At 42.1% G+C, this 20888-nt stretch overlaps 1 protein-coding gene across 13 annotated transcripts in view; it reads left to right on the forward strand.

The window, feature by feature from the left end:
* DOCK7 (dedicator of cytokinesis 7) overlaps window positions 1-20888 on the forward strand; it is a 96941-nt gene that overhangs the window by 13558 nt on the left and 62495 nt on the right. For all 13 annotated transcript variants that reach the window (XM_027883072.1, XM_027883073.1, XM_027883074.1 and 10 more), the window contains exons 3-11: window positions 9570-9745; window positions 9908-9976; window positions 12573-12702; window positions 12809-13021; window positions 13690-13775; window positions 15719-15785; window positions 16976-17125; window positions 19173-19253; window positions 20700-20865. In XM_027883072.1, coding sequence (XP_027738873.1) covers window positions 9570-9745; window positions 9908-9976; window positions 12573-12702; window positions 12809-13021; window positions 13690-13775; window positions 15719-15785; window positions 16976-17125; window positions 19173-19253; window positions 20700-20865 — 1138 coding nt within the window. The remainder of the gene's footprint in view (window positions 1-9569; window positions 9746-9907; window positions 9977-12572; window positions 12703-12808; window positions 13022-13689; window positions 13776-15718; window positions 15786-16975; window positions 17126-19172; window positions 19254-20699; window positions 20866-20888) is intronic.

Here is a 20888-nt window from a genome sequence, read left to right on the forward strand (position 1 = left end):
TCTGAGTGCCAAAGATAATCAGTGAGATGTTTTTGGTTATTGTCCAAAACTTGATTATTTTTCTTTTCTAAAAAAAGAAAATTTCCTCAATTCTAGAAAATCCTTAGAGGTCTTATTTTTTCTATTTCTTTAGAGGTATATTTTAATGGCTGGATGTGGCACTCAGTGCTATGGTTTAGTTGACAAGGTGCTGTTTGGTCAAAGGTTGGACTCAATGATCTTGGAGGACTTTTCCAAACTTAATGATTCTGTGATTTTATTTAGAAGAGCAGCTTTTCACAACACTTGCAAATAAGCAGAGTGAATGTATACTCAATTGTTTGACAGAAAAATCACAGCTGTTTCTAAAGGATTAGGGGTAGTATTTCCTGTCTGTTGATGTATGTTACAGCACAGTTGAATGTTAGCATGTAAAGGAACACTGTTAAAAGAGGTATTAATTAGTCTGGGAATAAAGGGGTCTGGATTCTTGGATGTGATGTGATCTGACCATGTCTGCTCTCAGCGCTCCATTTTCTCCCTGCAAAATGAAGGTGCTGACATTTACATATCTTTGTAAAGCACTGCTGGGTTTATGGGCATTATCTGGGCTAATTGAAGCTTTGTCTTGGATTTATTGGATGTCAGACTTTGGCCATGTGTTCAAAGATAGCATCTAATTATTCAATAAGAGAATATAGGTCCCTTTGTATATTTTCATTGTTTATTTTAACATAATTTAAAAGAAGAAGAAAAGATAATTTGTGCAAGTGAATGGGAAGCACAGCAAGGGAAAACATGACAGTATCTCATGTGGCACAGAAAAGGGCGTTTTGAAGTGTTCAGAGCCAAGTAATTTTATCACCAAAATCACTAAAATGAAAAGGAAAATGAGCCAAGTCTTAATGCTGTCTCAGAGCTGATGAAGGCTTAATAGTGACTCCCATTATATGTATTTCCTGGAGGTTTTGCCCTGCCTTGCTGAATGGTCTGTCCTCATCAGACAGGGGAGGATGGGAGAGGCATCCACATCCTCTTCCCTGCCCCTCCCATTGGGGATTGCTCACGGTTAATTCTGCTTTGGGGCAGGCACTTGCTTCAGGAAATTAAAACTGCTCCCTACTGTTGCTAAAACCAGCAGTGAGCCCTATTGCAGAGGTGTTTTAGATGTTAAGTTGGTGAGTGGTGTCCACTGAAAGGTTGTTCAGTCTCTGCAATAACCTAAACAGTTTATATATTAACGGAGATAAATGATCTTAACTAAATGTTATTATACCAAGCAATTTCGGTTACTTAAAATGACGTATTTGTGACAGACCTGTTAATAAATAGGTTGGGACAGCTGGGGGTGTTTGGCTTGGAGAAGAGAAGGCTCTGTGGAGACCTTAGAGCCCCTTCCAGTGCTTAAGGGGCTCCAAGAGAGCTGGAGAGGGGCTTTGGACAAGGGCCTGGAGGGACAGGGCAAGGGGGAATGGCTTCCCACTGACAAAGGTTAGATGTTGGGAAGGAATTCTTCCCTGTGAAGGTGGTGAGGCCCTGGCACATGTTGCCCAGAGAAACTGTGGCTGCCCCATCCCTGGAAGTGTCCAAAGCCACCAAAGGGCACAGGCAGCTCTACGTGACGCCAGCGCTGGCGTCCTCCTGTGTCATGTGGTTAATCCATCCATGCAGTGGATAAATTGTCCATGGATAATTGAGATGTGACTATGCCAAGTATTTCTCACTCAGAGGAGCCCCCATGCCCGTGGTTACCACGGTTCAGAGGCACCATGGTTTGCCTGTGTGAACCCCGAGGGTCCAGAGGGGTCCATCTCCACGGAGTGTATCTGCCAAAAGTGGGAAGTCTGTGATTTTTCTGCAATCTCTGGTCAAACTGTTTGACTTTTCATTTCTTCATTGTTGTCTCAGCTTCTGCTCTCAGTTGTGTCGCAATTTATCAGAGGACAACTCTTTGAGATCGGTCTCAGCACTTGCGTTTTCTGTGTCTAAGTCTTCGTGTTCTTCAAACACTCTTGGTGAAATTACACAGTTCTTAGTCATCAAAGATCTTATCCTTCTTCTTACCCATCCTTGGAGGCATAACTCGTGTTTTTCTGGGTTTGGTAAGAAATTGCTTTAGTATTCCCAGATAACTAATTAATCTCTGATTAATATTAATATTTCTATACCCAAATGGCTTCTTACATTAGCAACCAGTTATCATAGCAAATAACCTGGCAATATTTGTACATAAAGCATCTCACTGGTTTTGGGACTGACTGTTTCTAGTTACGTGTAGGATCCCACTTTAGGTAGATATGTTTACAAATATTTCACAGAATCCCAGAATGGTTTGGGTTGGAAGGAACCTTAAAGCTCATCTCATCCCACCCTTCCACCCCCTGCCATGGGCAGGGACACCTTCCATTAGACCAGATTGCTCCAAGCCCATCCAACCTGGCCTTGAACATTTCCAGGGATGGGACATCAATTTCCTTTTATTAGACACTTTTTCTAATTCAAGCACTATGATGGTACCTGAATTTGACACACAGTGCAGATCTCACAGTCTGTAAAAAAAATCCAGAACTTAATACTGAATATTCTCAGATCTTAAAAATAGAAGCTTCAGACTATTTCTAAAACAAGTTTTGTCTTAACAGAGAACACTTACAGCAATTTTGAGGCACGTTTGCAATTTGACATGAAGGACTTTCATCAGCTATTTTCTGTAGTAATTACGTCTCCCAGAACAGCATGCAAAAGGAGGAATAAGAGTCAGAGCAAAGCAGGAGATAGGGAACTGCATTCCAGAGGCGGTGGGGAGGTAATGACTGCACTTATGGCTGGGGAGGTGTCATCCTTGGTGAGGGCTGGGAGCTGTCTGTGGTTGATGGAAAGCAGAGATTGCCTAGGAATCTCCGTGGTTCATTTGAATATTTTCACATATTATAAATGCAGCCAGAAAATTAAATGCAGAAGTTCTCTGTGCCTACCAGTCACCAGGCTTGAGGAGTATGGGTTTTCTGAAATGCAGGGATGGCAGTAGACAAATGTGTGATTCTTTGAATTTTGATCCTTTTGGATTATTTTTGCAGTGTTTAGTTGAAAGAAAGTGTAATTTATGCAAGTAAGACATGTTTTTTAATTACTTGAGCATTGTCAGTGATTATTATTGCACTGCTCATGTTTCAAAACCTCTTAGAGTGACTTGCCTGTAGTTCACACTTAAAAATAAATCCGATGCCTCTGTTTAGCAGATATATTTCTCAAACTGTCACCTTCTTTAACCTGCCTGCAAATTTTATCGTTTTTTAGCATATTATATTTCCCGTTTTCTCAGATTTATACTGAGTTTTCCCTAAGGTGTATCAGCTTTGACTCCTGTTCCCTGAGATACCAGTATCCCTTTAAGGGTGACAGGATTTTGCCACAGCAAGAACAGGCCATCTGCATTCCTGACTGCTCAGCAAGGGAAGTGACTGTTTGCCCTGGAGACCCAGAGATAGCTGAGAGAAGGCTGGGGCTCAGCTTTGAAATGTTAATCTGCTGCTTCTGTCCTTCCAGGATTTTGCCCAGGGAGTCAGTGGGTGGGAAGTTGGTATTAATTTAGAATTTGAAGCTTTGGTGCAATCTGTTGCAGTTTTAGCACGTTATAAATTGTTTAATATTTAAGGAGGTCTTGAAGCTGAAATGGAACTTTGCCCTGATTTCAAAATTGGCAAGAAATTCTACCCTGATTTTGAAGAAGTGCCTGGCTACCAAGTAAAAATAGTAGTCAGGATCCTCCCTGTGATGAGGAACTCCGCAAGGTTAATTTTTCAAGGTCCCTTATCATATCCTTGCAGAGAGTTTTACTCCTACATAGGAGGCAGGAGGTACAACCTTCCAATCCTTGCCATTGTGATTTTACAGGGCCCCAAATTGTGCTGTGATCCTCACAGAGGCTGGGTCTCTGCCCTTGGGAATTAGGCATCTCCTTTGAGATAAAAGGAAAATTGGACTTCCATTGGGCCACAGGCAGCTTGGATTCAAATCCTTGTTCTGCCAGATGCATCCTGCCATGCCGTCGTGTCATAACCTCTTAAAATGCTGGTGTGGTTCCCTGCAAGATAAAGCATCTCGGGAGGGCAGAGGTGAGGGAGGGAGAAGGAAATGTGAGGGAATGTTGTTTTTCACGGCTGTGCTGGCATACACAAGCTGGAAGAGTCTGCAGAATCGTAGCTGGGATTTGTGTGTTGCTCAGAGCGTGTCCCACAAGGCCACTCATGATGGTCAGGACAACGTGTGAGTTGGGCAACAGGCTCTAGAAATACCAGCTATGCCCAGCTGTTTGTGTAGGAAGGGATAGGTTAAAGTCCTTCAGGCAAAAATTAGAATGCCAGTGGACATCAGGGCACTGTGCTCAGTCAGTCCCTGTGAGACGGAGATAATAATTGTCTCTTTTTCTGCCCTAGTTGTTACTGAGATCGCATTCTGAGCTGCTGTGCAGCGCCCAGGAGAGCAGCCCTGGAGTCCTCAGGTACCTGCACAGGTGTGATTGGCTCAGTAAGGCAGGAAATGAGGGAGAGGCTGCTCAGGCTGTTCTCAGGAATGCCACGACAGAGCAGCTCTCATCCAAATTTGCCTTTGCTTCTGTGGTGGGGTGGAATAATCCTGAGCTTTGAAGTGTGGTGTTCCTTGTGTGGCTTTCCCTCCATGTTATCCCTTTGCTCCCGAGTCTGTGGGATGCTTGGCCAAGGTGAATGGAGGTTTGTGTTACCCTCCATGGAATGATGCCACATCCCCTCACAGAGGCTCCTGCCCCTCTTACCAGATTTGTGCAGGTGCTTCTTTTGTAAGTGATGATGATGATACAGGTAGGTGTTCAAAAGAAGGCAATAAATAGGAGAGAGACATGCACTAAAGCTACAGCAAAATACAATGTTTGCTGTCTGGAGAAGGGCAAAGTCGATAGGAAACAAGATTTTATTTTCCAGCTTTTAAGGGGATGTAACAGTGAAGAATAACACAACCTTAAAGAAGAAAGTTTGAGTGTCCCTGTTGCAGGAGAGTTGTAAACCTTTTAAATAGAGGTTTGTACTGCAACTGCTGGGAGCCATAACCACAACAACATGGGTGCACCTGTGGAAACTGTGAATTAAATAGTCTGTAGAAGCCAAATCAAGCAGGGGGCGTCTTAGTTAACTGATGGAACGTGTGTCTGTGGTCGGGTTAAGGACATATCTTTCAAGGATTGTTATTTGAAAGTGATGGTTTTGATTTGGGGTAATTGGGCTGTGTAAGTCTGAAAAAGAGAGTCCTGTTTGATTTCTTCTGTACTTTCAGTTTATCAGGACTGTGATGAACACAGTGTTTATGTTGGCAGGGAGCAGGTTATGCCTCTCTTATTCAAACTGAGGTGCCCTTTCTCCCTGTGTAGTCCTGTTCATTTTCATAGCTCCAGAATAATGCTTACCCTCAGTGAGGTGGCAGTGTCATCATGGGATAAAGACCAAGTGAAATCTCTAAGGAATTGTCGGAAAGGTTGCCCAAAATTTCATCTGTAATTACAGCCCACACAAAATCAAAGAGTATATTTTAAAAGAGCAGCAGTTCTGGGAGCAGGTTTCCTTTGCATATTTTTAGCATGTATTTGCCATTAATTTAGATTATTCCATAGTCCTGGTTGGGAAGATGCTCAAGACTTTTGCACAGTGTGGTTTCTGGAGGGTATTAACAAACTCTTCTTGGAAGAAACAGACACCCTGGCAAGGATTTCTTATGGTAACACTCCAGTATTCCCTGGTAGATTTATTTGGGGAGATCTCATTGAGGCCTTTCAGTACTTAAAGGGGGCTTATAAAAAAGAGGGACAGTGGCTTTTTACATAGGCAGGTAGTGGTAGGACAAGGAAGAACAGTTCTGAACTGAACAACGAGAAATTTAGATGAGATATTAGGAAGAAATTCTTCCCTGTGAGGGTGGTGAGGCCCTGGCACAGGTTGCCCAGAGAAGCTGTGGCTGCCCCATCCCTGGAAATGTCCAAGGCCAGGTTGGACAGAGCTTGGAGCAACCTGGGATAGTGGAAGGTGTCCCTGCCCATGGCAGGGGTTGGAATAAAATGGGCTCTAAAGTACCTTCCAATACAAAACACTCTGGGATGATCAGCCAGGTGGTAGATGGGCTGCACATTTGCAAATACTTGACTGGAATTGTCTTTCTGCCTTTGGAAGTCCAGTGAAGAAGAACTGCCTGTGTTTTGTGGAGGAGGCACCTATTGTTGGTTCCTAGGAGCTGTCAGGAGGAATTGAAAAGGCTTTTCCTTGGAGCAGGATGAAGATTGCTTTCTGCAGCCTGCCAGCAAGCAGGGCTGTGGGAGAGCACAGCTTTATCCTCCTCAGCTGTTCCCCATTTCTGCTGCAGCAGATTTGAAACCTTTTAATGTGCAGCTGACGGGGACTTGCTATTCTTTGATAGCTGAGATCAGCTGTACAAAGTATCACGGTCGAACAGACTGGAGGAATCAGCTGTTGGGTGCCTGTCCACGTTTTTCCTGAGGAGATAAGTTGGGCTGGAGACTTGGAGGTGAGATGGCAGAGCAGGTTCTACTCCTCCATCAGTGGGATGTTGAGGCTGGGCAACCTGGTCGTTATCCGAACTCGTCCAACTCCCTCAGTGTGCACGTTCCATCTGATGGGCTCGTGTGGCAATTTCAGGTGACTGATGCTTTGGTAACATAGGAATGGACCCTGGTGTGCTGTGTGTATGTGTCCTTGTTCCCAGCCACACCTTCAGGGTGATTTAGGAGCGTGAAGCAGGACAGGGAAAAGGTTAAGCCATCGGCAGCAAGAGCCATGAGAGGAGCTCTCGTGGTTCCTTTCACACACGGGGACACCATTTAGGTTCATTTTCCTTTTGGCGCATTTATTCATCCTTCTTTCCTCCTCCTCCTCTTTCATCACTTCTTCCCCCACAAATATCCAAAACCTAAAATAATGTGCTTGCCTTTTATGTGCCAATAGTCTGACACCAAGTAGTTCCTCTTCATACCCATGAATTTATGTTTGGCCTGTTTACTCAGGTGCTAGACAGTATTTCTGGCTGCACAGATGGTGAGTCTAACACAGGCCTCTGGGTTTGACTTTTATGTTTGTTTACATCTTCACGGTACAATAGTTACCGAAGAGACAAACTGGAAAATTGTGAAGTGCAACCTTGGGCCTAATCCTGAGATGGTTGAAGGGCTTGGAAACCCCTGGAGCACATGAATAGCCCCTAAGCACTACCTGCCTTTCTGGATCCTGTGATTTTTAACTAGCATAGCCAGTTTATTCATCTCTTGTCCAGTGCTCATGTTGGACAAGTGAAATTTGAAATGTGAAATGCCAGGAATGAGGAAACATGGTGGTTTTTGGCAGTGACAGTCTCTGCCCTGTGTTTGCTGGGCCCTTTGTGTTCCTCTCAGCTCTGCGTTAATACCGGTTATTTTTCCTTGTCTTTTTGTGGTTTCCTTCTGTTTGTTGAGATGAGTGGAGTGAAAAGATTGGAGGGAGTGAGGGAGAGGTTCCTCTGTGTTAGAGAATCACAGGTAAGTGAGTTTGTGCAAATTAAAACACAACACTTGCATGGGCAGCTCAGCTTTGGAAGGTGCCTCAGCTTTGGAGCTGCCAGCATGGAAGGGAGGTCGGCAGGAGGAGTGAAAGTAAATCTTAAAATGTTATTCCTCAAGGATAAACTGTCACCCCTCAGTGATCTCGTGCCAAATGGAGCTGGTCTGTCTGTGTGTAAGGAACAGGGTGAGGTGGTGACATGTCAGCTGCGATGTGGGAAGGAGCAATGACAACTTCTGCTCATTGCAAGCGTTGCAGTGATGAAAACAGTGAAAAGTATCTGTTTGTATTCACAAAAGCTCTCCAAATCGCGCATTTTGAATCCATTTCAAGAGTTCAGGATTAGAAGGGGAAAAAGGGTTGTGGGGTCAGAGTTAAATAGATGACGATGATCATATTACATCATATTACATCATATCACGGTCCATGGTGTCCCTGCCAGCGGCAGGAGCTTGGAACCAGATGGTCTTTAAGGTCCTTTCCAACCCCTCTGGGATGATGCATTTCTTTACATGGAAATGAATTTATATCATTTACCTAAATTGCAGAAACAAGTGCTCAGTTTCTAGACATTGTATTTTTTTGATGAACCAGATTCTTATCTGGCGTAAAGTCATTGGTCCAACTCACCTGACTTCCTTGGAGTCACTCAGTTTTTCTGCTGAAGGATTTGCCTTCTGAGTTTCAAGAAAATCGGATTCATTGAGGGTGGTTGTGGTAGGGAGATTCCTTTAACACCCTCTGTGTTAGCCAAGTGTTCTCCTTGAATAAAACACTGATTCGTTTTAGAACTTTGTGGCAATAATTTTAAAACTGGAATTTGGGATTTGTATAGCAGTTTTTCTTAGAAGCACATTTAAAACTGAAGTTCTAAATGTTCTTTTAAAATCATCAACACAAGACAAGCTACAGGATAGTTCCCTGTCCCACAGAAATCATCTGGATGACAGGAAAGAGGAAGTTAGAAGAGAAAAACTGCTGAATTTTGATGTGTTTTTGTGACTCTTGTTAAACCACTCAGCCTCACTGGCATGTGCCAGGGAATTCTAGGGAAATCTGTCAGTTGCTGTAGAGACAGGTCCCTCAAAACTTGTTTTTAGTGTTTCATTTTCTTAATGTCTATGTTTATGTATTGCTTCATAGCATAATGATCTCATATCAGAATATATACATGTATTTATATAATGTACATATGTAAAAATACAAGTTATGCAATGTGAGTATGCTTCCAGTTCATGCAAATTTTCTTTTCATGTATCTAAAAAAAGCTCAGGATGGTGAGATCAGCCTGCCCTGAAATCTACTGTTTTCCTGCACGTGTTCATTCATTCCTTGTGCTTCAGGTACAGGCTTTGTGCCCAGTAAAGATGATATTTAAGTATCCATTTTATTTAGAGCATTGTCCCCTCTCGGCACGGGCAGACTCATCGTGCCGCTAAAGGCTCTGATATGAGGGAGGAGCTTAAACTTCTACCTGTGGTAGATGAACCTTGTGTTTTGTGTTCCCCGGAGAAGTGGTTTAATTGAAAATAATGTTACTCTTTAGAGTTCTGTAGCTGCCTGAGTTCCTGGTAAATCAGGCCTTGGTCTGGATTCGTAGCTGTGCCTGAGGGAGAAGGTTCCTGCATCTTGGATCAGGGTCAAGGTTCGCTTTGTGATCAGAGCATGGTCAAAACAAATCCAGGGTTCATACACATGGGAAATGAGGTACTAAGTTTTGTTGAATTTCTTGAAAATAGCTGTAACCTTTTTTGGCTTTATTTGTGTTTTTTAGGTGATAATGCATCAGAGAAATATGCAGAGGAACATCAGATAAATGATAAGACATGCAAAACATCTTTGTGATGTGTGTTAACTGAGGTTAACACCACTAGTGTTAATCACCACCTGACATTGCATCAAATTCCTCAACCAGGCAGAAGAACTGGTTTAAAAAAAGCAGAGTAGAAAATGTGCATGTGATTTTTCTTTATTGTTTCACCTCGATTTCAGACCCTCCCATGGCTTGTGTGTCCCCAGGTGCCGCTCACAGAAGCTGTGGACCCCGTGGACCTGGAGGACTATCTCATCACCCACCCACTCGCCGTGGAGTCGGGACCCCTGAGGGACCTGCTGGAGTTCCCCCCCGATGACATCGAGGTGGTTTACACCCCCCGGGAATGCCGGACGCTCGTGTCGGCCGTGCCCGAGGAGAGGTAAGGAACTGATTGCTCTGCAAGGAGCGTCCACAGGGCTGAAGCCTGGAATTTTGGGCTGCAAATGTCTGGAAAGTTAAACACAAACCTAAGTAAAAGGATATATGTTTAAGAAGTCATTATAATGTATAATCGTAATTTGTGGTTTTATTCTTTTAACAGCGAGATGGACCCTCACGTGAGGGACTGTGTCAGAAGTTACACGGAAGACTGGGCGATTGTGAATAGAAAGTGAGTTCCCCTGTGGTATTTGCAGCTTCATTTCATATTTACATTTTTGCAGGTTGGCTAACTGCTATGGGGAGGCTCAAAAATTACTGTCCTGGCTACTGATTTCATGTGCCCTGGCTTTTAGTTGCCCCGTTTAGTTGAACTGATACTTTGCGTTTAGCTGAAATGATGCTTTGTATTTGGAAAATTGGATCTTGGATGTCAAAATCCCCTGGGGCATTTTGGAAAATCTAGGCCATTTTAGTCTACAGTTGCTCCTTTACAATGGTAGAGAAATTAAGGAATGTGAACAAGTGAATTTACTTTCAGCTCTTGTTTCTTTCTTGTTGCATCTGTTTTTGGCTCTTTTTAGAGAGAAGTTGCATTAATTTTGCTATGATGTGCAGTCACAACCATCTAATAGATAAGGTGCCCTCTGCAGCTTTCATTGGTTTCCAAAGAGACTTTGGAAATGTGCCTAATTTAAACGAATAATCGTTAATATTTGAACCATCACAACATTTACCTAATGAGCTCACAGTTTAGAGAATGTGCACGCATTGATTATTTCATGCAAATCAGCAGGAAGGTTTCTGAGTGGCTTTCCGTGGAACACAGAGTCTCTCGGATGATTGGAAGTCTGATGACTTCAAGAGCTGCTGTCAAGGAGTAAGCGATCCATGTGATGTGTATCACCTACAAATGACTCCACTGCAGCTACAGCTCTGCCCTTGTGGCAGTTGCTACAATTCACTGGTTTAATGTTGTCCTGAGAACCACTTGAGGGGATTCTGAAGATATGCTTTGTGCTGCTAACGTGACCTAATAAAAATGTGGTTTGTAATCTCATACCAAAAAAAACCACACCCAGAAAAAGAAAAAACAAACAAACAAACCAAAACAAGAGCAAAGGAGATGGTTTATTAACTCCCAGCTTTTCCAGCAGAGTCTGGAAAACACTGTAGACCTGGACAGTGTGACCCACCCAACCACCCACTCTTGATGTCTGAGCAACTTTCATTGTACCTGGCATTCCTGCCTGGGATTCCTGCACCGAGGAGGTTTAGTTTGGAGGCTTTTTGTCTTCTGAGATTGGCTGTAGATTGGGCTCTGTGTCAGGGAGGGGATGAAGCTGAAGACCTCAGTGGTTGAAGGTGTGAAGAGCGATTGTGGAACTCCAGTCAAAGGTTGTCTTGCACTTTCAGAGGAGAGAAGGGGCTTCCGTAAATATTCATAGCAGTTTTTGCTTGGATAAAATCGTGGCAATGGACTGGGTAGAAATAGGAGAGTTACTGCTGCAGCAGAGGAAGAACCCAAAAGCCTGGCTGGGAAGGACTGAATTGTTTTCCAAGTAAGGATGCCAACCGTTTCCTCTTAATCCATCCCACTGGATGGTTCCAAGTGCCTTGGCTAGCTCTGGGGGCACAAAATCCAGCTCTTCTGGCTTTAGGAGAACGTGCCTTGTGACATTCCATCCTCCTCTTCCCCATGCCAGGGGAAATAATCTTTATGTCAGTCTCTGCCTACAGTTCTTCATAACCAAATTGTTTTTGGGGCAGGCAAATCCCCCATTCAGTAATTCCTTTAGTGATGTTGGGAAAGGTAAATAAGTTCTTTTCACTGGTCTGTAAAAAAAAACAATAGCATATTGTGATTTCAACATTGTAACATAATTTCTATGTGCTAGACTGAGGAAGTCAAGTGTGATTTATAATGGATTTACACTTGTTGGTGGAGGTGTGATGGAAATGCAGACATCCAGGTGAGGATTATACAGATCCTATTGTTCAACTCTCAGGAATTACAGTCTAGGAAGGAAAATGCATTCCTCATTTATCTCCTGCCTTTTGTTCTTCACTTCTAGCACATCCATGGTTTTCACACCTCTGTGCATCCTTCTGTGCTAAATTTAGTAACAGGGCATGGTAGGAACATTTCATTGTAGATGTGACCAGCACTACTTTGGGAACTGAGTTCAGTGAGTACTGTAAGGAGACCATGGCTCTATGTGTGAGTGTATAAGTACAGACATGGTGCCATTCAGTACCCACAGATTTGTTAGTCAAAGAGATCCCATGTTGTCAGCAACAGCAGACAGATTGTTTACTACCAAGTGCTCTTACACCCTGGAAAGCTCCGAAGGACCTGATTTCCTTACAAAGATGCTCTGGGAAGACGCTTGTTATAGTTGAGGTTGGAAAATTGCCTGTTCTCCAGAGGTGTTCAGGACTTACCTGAGCTGGTGGTGTGGTTTTCAAGGTACCAATATTGTCAGTTCTTGCTGCAGCAGAACCACTGACCTTCAGTCCTCGTGTTCTTGGCCTGTTCTACTCTTGGCATCACAATTGCACATTTTATGATGACTTTAATTGGCCATTGATAGTCCTTCTTTTGACATCACTCAGGGTTGCTTTATAGATGAACAGAGTCACATTGTAGTTGGTGGTTGGATTATGACCCAGCTCCAGTGGAGGCTGACTGGAAATAGTGTTTGCAGAGAGCAGCTTATGCCTTGAGAGCACCCACACTGATAATACTGGGTTTGTTCTGTGATTCTGCTTCTGGGGTTGGGGTCAAAAGGGCTGCTAAGAACACGTTTGAAATACTTTGTTCGCAGATACCACAAGCTGGGAACTGGATTCAATCCTAACACCTTAGACAAACAGAAGGAGAGGCAAAAGGGGCTCCCCAAGCAGATCTTTGAGTCTGATGAAGCTCCGGATGGCAACAGTTACCAGGATGAACAAGTAATGTGCCTTTAAAACCTCGCCACATAAAACCTAATTTATAGTCCTGTTTTAAAAGTGCAGTTCCTTTTCCCATTATAAGTTGCTTTAATTTGTTGGATCTCAGGATGACCTTAAGCGACGCTCAATGTCGATTGACGACACTCCCCGGGGCAGCTGGGCCTGCAGTATTTTTGATCTGAAGAACTCCCTTCCAGATGCCCTTCTCCCAAACTTACTGGACCGAACCCCAAACGAGGAGATTGACCACCACAACGAGGACCAGAGGAAGTCCAGTAGGCACAAGGAGCTTTTTGCACTACACCCAGCACCAGACGAGGTATTTTTATATACGTGTGGGTGAGACTAAAAAAGTGAAGGATATAGGGAATGTGAAAGCTGTCAGTCTGCCATGGATTTAAAGGATTTCAGATCACCTATGTTTGATATCCATGAGAGCTGTAGCTATTTTGTGGGTCTTGTGTTTTTTAGCATAGTGTCTTGCCACAGATATTGCTTTCTGAAGATTGCTTTTCCTTCATGGTTATGCAATCCCCAGTAATGTAGGAACATTAAGGGATTTAAAATACACTGCACTGTCACTGCAGAGACCCGGGTTCGATTCCCGGTCGGGGCCCCTCCCCGGGCAGATGGAGCTCGTTAGCCCTGTAAGGCAATCCATCTACGTCCTGAGGACCTCGCTGCCACCGTCCAAGCGTGCTTGGCCCCGGCAGATGAACCTCAGGATTAAAGGGTGGGCTCAGTTCCGCGCACACTGTGTCTCACCTAAAAAATCCAATGCGCAGGCTGGAAGGTGGAAAGACCTTCCCCGGTTCTTCGTTCGCGAAGAGACTGGCCATTATAATTTAGCATATTTATAGCTGCTGATGAATGCAACATGCTGGGAAGCCTCGAATTAAATTGGTGTCTCAGAAGAAAAAAGTGATACATATGTTTGCTTTGTGATGCTGTCAGAGGTTTGTACAAGTGCCATGTCTCTCATTTCAGGAGGAGCCTATAGAACGCCTTAGTGTCCCTGAAGTACCCAAAGAGCACTTTGGCCAAAGACTCTTGGTAAAGTGTTTGTCCCTTAAGTAAGTATCATTCCAAAAGAGGGCTGCATTGCAGGAACTGAGAATTTAAATCTGTTGTTGTATGCATGTGCATCTGGAAAAAAACTCCATTGCTGTGTTTATTATCCTTGAAAGACATGTTTGGTCATAGGCTTAAAGGCTAATTTTCTAAAGGTTGAGTTATACAGTGCTGTGCATCAGACAGTTGTATCTCCAAGACTTTCTGCTTATTGGTGTGACAGAGAAAATATTCACCTCCCTTGGCTTTTCTCCTTGTTATCCAGCTCTACCCGTTCCTTGTCATTGGGCTTCAACACACTCATTCGTGGCTCTGAGGATGGCCAGTCACTGGTGTTCAGCTCCCTAACAAGGAAATTTAAGAGGGGAAACAAAAGAAACAAACATTAAAAAATGCTTAAGCTTTAAAGCATAAGACAGCCAAAGATTTGCCAAAGTTTAGGCTCAACAACCTTGACTGTGTCCCTTTAAGAGTGAAGACTTTATATACTTAGTAAGCATTAACTGGAGGAATAGAAACCTGTTAAACAAGTTTAATGAAGTGGAGCTCCTGAATATAGGGTTACCTGCAGCTGGTTCATTGCCTATAACTCTTCTCTAATAACACAAGGTAAAATTTTACTGTTATTCCCTTGGAGAAATAAAGTACAAAACTGATTTTCCACACTGCTGTATTCATCTTCTGTGTCCTCAGTTAGGTCAACCCTTCTTATTAGAGAGCTCCAGTTAGCCTACATTGCTGCTCATAACTGAGATATATGTGTGGGACATATCTCCTGCTCGTAGAGTACTCCAGGACCTAATATAGCCGTAGAGATGAACTGATTTTGCAGCCTTTTATGAACTGGAACAACATAATATGCAGTAGCAGTGGAGCTTCCTGTCCAAAGGGTGATGTCTTTGGCATAAATAAGTTAGATACTGGAAATTAGTGTTTTCTGCTATTTAAACATCTCTTGCTGACTGTAAATTTATGGCAAATCTACTTGTTTGTGCACCATAGTAGTCTCTGAACCTGTACTCACAGGTGTAATCCAAGCATCCAGGGTTGTGGCATCTCAGTGGCACAAAAACAAGTATATTTTCCCCTGGGAGAAGGCTAAGATGACCTAAGCAGGGTCATTTTCAGGTTAATCTCACCTTTGTTGTGAAACTAGAGACAACACCTGTTTGATGGTGCAGTCCTGTGTGGTGTTCTCCCTGTTGGAAGTACAAATTCCAGGCTGAAAAGCTGAGAGCTCTGTGCAAGGCCGGTGTGTGGGGGATCCCAGCGTGGATTGGGCATTAGTTTTGTGGGGACTGGAGATGCCCAGGGGATCCAAGAATAAGTTCAGCTCTATTTGGTCGTTACTGTTCTTGTGGGAAGTGTTTGAGTTCGCATGAATGTTACGTAACAGTTACTCCAAAAAGCTTTCTGAGTGCCTTTCTGAGAGAGTTTTTGAGATCTTGGTATTTTCTGACAACAGTTAAGTGTTGAAAATTGCCGAAATACCCATCCCTGACTGTCCAGAGGCAGGAGCCAGTTGGCCATTTAGCCCTGTCAACAGGTCAGCAGACTGAATTAGCACATGGGACAGCTTCTCCAGGGAATCAGAGGAGCTAAGTGGCCCAGTTATTCCAGTTAATAAGGAATAACTCCCTTTAAGGAAGCTATTAGGTGGCTTTGCTTGGCTTTCAGTGAGTCAGTGAGTTGAAAAGGCTTTTAGAAGGTCAAGGGAGCACCAGTGTGGTCCTGTTGGAAGGGATCAGCAGCGATGCAGAGGGAGCAGGACAGGAGTGGGGTGGATATTGGGGATCAAGATCCCTTTTCAGCAGGACCTGAAAATGGATGGCTCAGCTGTTCCTGACATCTCGGGCACCATCAGCTAGGAAGGATTTGGAGAGGTATTGGTTATTCTTTGTTACAAAATGCAAGTCAACTGATTTTATGTTTCTTTTCTTTCAAGATTTGAAATAGAAATTGAGCCCATTTTTGCAAGCTTGGCTTTGTATGATGTTAAAGAAAAGAAAAAGGTATGTTTTTTAATTATTTGATTGATGACATTGCCACTGAAGCTTTACAGACCTGTATTAAAAACAAAAAGGGAGGAATTAATGCTGGAAAGAAACTCAGTGACATACTGGTGGTTGGAAGAATGATGAAGGCATTTCGTGAGCCATCTTGTGTGTTCTTCTTCTGCTTAGTAAAGCGGTTGAAGTATAACCACTTTTCTAAAAATATTATCTAATATGTGAGTGCTTGAAATCAGAATATATATATAGAGAGAGAGTCCAATTTTGGCTTTCAAAAGTCTCTTCTCCACTTAGGTAACTGAAACCTTTATATAGATTAAGTTTTTATGACTTTCTTAATCTCTTTTTCGTGACTCATCATGGTGTGGGTCAAGTAACACTTGAATAATGCACAAGAAAGTCATACATGCTAAAATTGCTAAAATCTAAACAAAACTGAGGAGTGCTTTCAAGATCTAAGTTATTGGAAATGCAAAATACATTTATTCAGCTATTTATGTTCTGTATTTAATATTTAAAGAGTCTCTTGGTTTTCCTTATTCAAGATATTAGCAGTAGTGGAGAGAAAAATGTTAAAAATATGCATTTTGACATTTATCTCTTTAAGGCCTGAATTTAATGCATTGAGATTTAAGTTATGTAGATGAGAGTATGTGGAATATTATGTGAACTTTGTTTAATATTTAAATCACATTTCATAAGCCAATTTTATCATCTCATTACTCCCATTTTTTTTGCTCTAAGTAGTAAGTTCTTTAGTGACCTCTGGTGTTGATAACCAGCTCAAATCCTTTTTGGCTTTTAAGCCTTTATGCAGTCGAGGATTAGATGTTCCAGTGTAGAAAACTCACTGTCTGTCTTTAAAAATATGTTGTTTTTTCTCTTTCTGTTTTGATATTTTGGTATTTTCAGTTCAGATAACAATGATATTCTTAGTCCTGTGATGGAACTACATTCCTTACAGGAACTGAAGGAAATTTTATAGGTAGTTTGTGTTGTTTGCTCCATTTTCATTCTCCTTTTCCACTGTTGTGCCTTGATTTCTTAATTAAAAATACTATTTTTCTTCTTTTAATGCATGGTTTAAAAGGAGGACTTTTTAATGTGTGTTTTAAAACTGTTGTGTTCATGAAGAATTTACCAAAAAAAAAGTATAACTAGTGGTTGAAGCTCCCCAATTTCTTCTTTAGATTTCAGAGAATTTCTACTTTGATTTAAATTCTGAACAAATGAAGGGAATGCTTCGGCCTCATGTCCCCCCTGCTGCTATATCCACGCTGGCCAGGTCTGCCATCTTTTCTATCACTTATCCCTCTCAAGATGTCTTTCTAGTAATAAAGGTAAGAAATGCCGGAGAAATTTAAATGGTTTAAATTGCCTCTTGTTTTTTATTTAAAATAAAATAGAAGCAGGCCTGGCTGACCAGTTGATTTATTGGTAGGATTCTGTTCTCAGTAGTGTAAACAGTGGCACCACAGTTCTGCTTCATCTCAGATATTCTCACTTACATTCCTTTTTAACGGCAACAGTTCAGTGGAGATGTGCACTGAAACTGAGAAGAGCACAAAGGTTTGCTTGATGATATAAATCAGCTTTCTGGGGCTTGACCTTGGTTTTCGTATGAAACGATGTGCTGACTCCTAAAGATGATAGATAAGTCAGTGATTTAAAAATACATATTGATCTGAATCTCATTTTAAAAAATGATACATGCCCTTAAGCCAGATTTTTCAGATGTATTTAAGAACTGAAATTGCTAAGGGAGTGAGATCCATAACTGAAATAAAATGCAACATTGGCCACTCCTGGAATAAAGTATACAAAGATAAAAGTTATTCTCTCTTCTTTCATTTGATTCAGTGAGCACACAAGTGTTGCTCGTTCAGAATGGCTTTTGAGTCAGGTTTTTTTGTCTGGTCTCTGCATAAAAATCATCCTGTTGTCAAAAGGGGAGTTCAGTACATACTTTCAGTTCATAGGCAGTATGCAAGTTCTTCAGGAACTGCTTCTTGCACAAGGAATAATCTTTTGAAAATTAATTTAGGCTTCGTGGTATGACAAAAACAGTCCCAGGTGAGAGTAAGGCTTTCAGTAGTGTTGAAGCATATTCTCATCTCAAATTTTTGGCATGATTTTCTGAATTTCTCCTGAAAATCTTGTTCTACCTGTGCACAAATATTCATAGAGTCACAGAAACACAGAACTGTTTGGGTTGGAAGCTCATCCAGTCCCACCCTCTGCCATGGGCAGGGACACCTTCCACTATCCCAGGTTGCTCCATGCCCTGTCCGACCTGGCCTTGGACATTTCCAGGGATGGGGCAGCCACAGCTGTGCCAGGGCCTCACCACCCTCAGAGGGAAGAATCACTCCTCTGATTTTTAGAAGATATGAGGGAGAATCCCATATTTGTGAGGATCTGGCCAAGAGGGATTCTGAATGCACATTAGTGCTTGTAAAACCAGTGATCCAAGAGGAGCTGGTGGCTTGGGTGGTTTTTTGATTTGATGATGGAAATAATATAATCAGGGATAAATAAGACAGATGCATTGTGTGCCTTAAAGGCTGAATTTTCACATGGGTCTTACCAGGAAATCACTTTTCAGACAACTGGAATTACTGGTAAACTCAGCAGAGAATACAAGATTTGATGGAAAGTCGTTTTGTTCATTACTTTCTGGTAGTCTCTTGGAGTTCTACTAACAGAGAGGTGTGAATGGCACATGGGAGAAGTTCAGAGATATTCTGAGCTCATAACAGCATGTGCAGAGTGGTGCAGGGTGTGGGAGGAAGGGCCAGGATGGTTTGGAGAGTAACAGTCTTCAGGCATGTGATAGGGGAGGTATTTCTTTCAGGAACTGACTGTTAAGCAGTTTGTTACTCAGAGACTTGAGCAGCAAACATAGAATCTGTGACTAACTTTAATTGTTTGGTTTGAATAATTTTTGATTTCATTATTTGATATTTTTGTCTGATTTAAAATAACGCTTGTTTTCCCTGGGTGCATCCAAATCACCTCTTTACGCTGCTGCAGCAGGACCTTATTAGGGAGAATAGAAATAAGAATAGAACTCCTAAAGTGAAGATACTGAAGATAGTGTAAGCTGTCCTTAAAACCTTAGCAATGAGCTGAAAGTGGCTCTAGAACAGCTCAAACCCAGACTTTTATATGTTCCCTTTGAACCTATATTTTACACTTGTGATTCAGTTATAGCTGGAAATCAGGGAACTTAATGGTTTTAACAACTAACAGTGCTTGTTCCCTGTCTTGCAAAGGGAAATCAAGCTTTAACTCTTGTGAAAGAATGTTTTTGCTTCCCAGTGTTTGTTTAATTTAACAATCCTTGCTGGATATGTGTCCTTATCGTGGTTTATTTTCCCTTCTCAGCTGGAAAAAGTATTACAGCAGGGAGATATTGGGGAGTGTGCAGAGCCTTATATGATTTTTAAAGAATCTGATGCAGCAAAGGTAAGAATTGATTTGATTAAATTTGTTACAAGCACTTACTAACTGTTTTGTTATTAAAATTAAGCATTTTCTTTTACCTGGGGCTTAACAGCCATTGATACCGTTCCTGCCTTTAAGAGGATCCATTTTTAATTAAGAAACTAATCCTATTCTAAAGGCCAGAAAAGAGTCAAAGACCTTTGGATCTTGATGCCTTATTGGGGTAGAGTAGTTAAAGGTCACCAGTTTTTGTGGCTGGCAGGGGAGATGTATGGTTCCCATCAAGCTCAGTCATCTGTGATTCCCTATCCCAAAGGATCAGCTCTGTGCTTACAGCTGGGTCAAATTAAGGCAGCCTTGGATGGGAATTTGCAGCAAAATTTCCAACTTTTCCACTGCTTCTGCAGCTTAACCCCATCACTTCTGTCTTTCTCTGGAAGGGTTATAAAAGAGTCTCAGAAATGGTTCCTGATTTGTGTACAGTTGGGTTGAGCCAAGTGAAGATCAAAGGGTAACAGTGAGGAAGGGTAAACCAGAGATTATAGCCCTTGCGATCACAGCCTTTCCATCATGCTTTTTCAAAGGAGCTGGGATGTTCATTTGTTAGTTTTAACCAAATTCTTAATAAAATATTTCCTTCCCAAAGTTCTGATATATTTTATGTGAAGAAGTTTACATTTTTTTGTCTGTATCTGTCTTTATATCACTGTACCACAATATGAAAAATAAATGTTTTTCACCTCAGTTATATAGAGAACAAAAGTGAAAAAACTCAGTTTCCTGTGTTCCCAAGTAAAATTTTGGAACTGTATTTGCAGGATGCTTGGGAACATAGCTGAAAAGATAATTTTCAACATCTCTTTCAAAGTGCATAAGTATGTCCTGAACTAGAGCAGCAGCTCCTTCTCTGTTGTTACCCAGTCCCTGTCTGAGGTTTTCTTAAAGCTTTGTGGGTAACAACCTTTCTAAAGCAAAAAATTGCTAAAGAGCAATATGCAGAATTATGGAAAAATCTTCTTTTACTCCCTTTTTTCCTCAACAAAGTATGGTACTACTTATTTGAGCAATGTTTTGAGTTCCTCATGCATCTCTAGTAATCTGAGCACCTGCTGCATAAATTGACATTAGGAAAGGCCATTTCAGACTGCAGAGAGGAAAATTCAGATGTTTTTGAAGGAGCAGTGGGCAGATGAGCTCACTGAGGTTTGACAGGCTGTTCAGAAAGGTTGAAAGTATGAAACAGCTGCTCTAACTATCAGACTGTCCTGTCTCTGGTGGCCTGAGGGCAGTTTTGGAAAGCAGAAGTTGCATTTCCACAACACTTGGTGATCCTCCTCTAGAAGGTGCTACTGAAACAGTCACTGGGTGTTAGAAAAGACACCATCATTCCTCCCTTTTTTTGCTAAATGAACCTTTGTTCCTGTTCTTCTCTTTTTAATCTCTTGGATTGAATTATTTTCTTCACAGAATAAGGAAAAGTTGGAAAAACTGAAAGGCCAGGCAGAGCAGTTTTGCCAGAGACTCGGCAAGTATCGGATGCCTTTTGCCTGGACTGCCATTCACCTGATGAACATCGTGAGCAGCGCTGGCAGCTTGGAAAGAGATTCCACAGAAGTCGAAGTTGGCACAGGAGGTACAGTCCTTGGCACCTGCCTG

This window comes from Empidonax traillii, unplaced genomic scaffold, assembly GCF_003031625.1.
Source record: "Empidonax traillii isolate 1590-97213 ecotype Southwest subspecies unplaced genomic scaffold, ASM303162v1 scaffold118:size1038473, whole genome shotgun sequence".
Taxonomy (NCBI): Eukaryota; Metazoa; Chordata; class Aves; order Passeriformes; family Tyrannidae; genus Empidonax; species Empidonax traillii.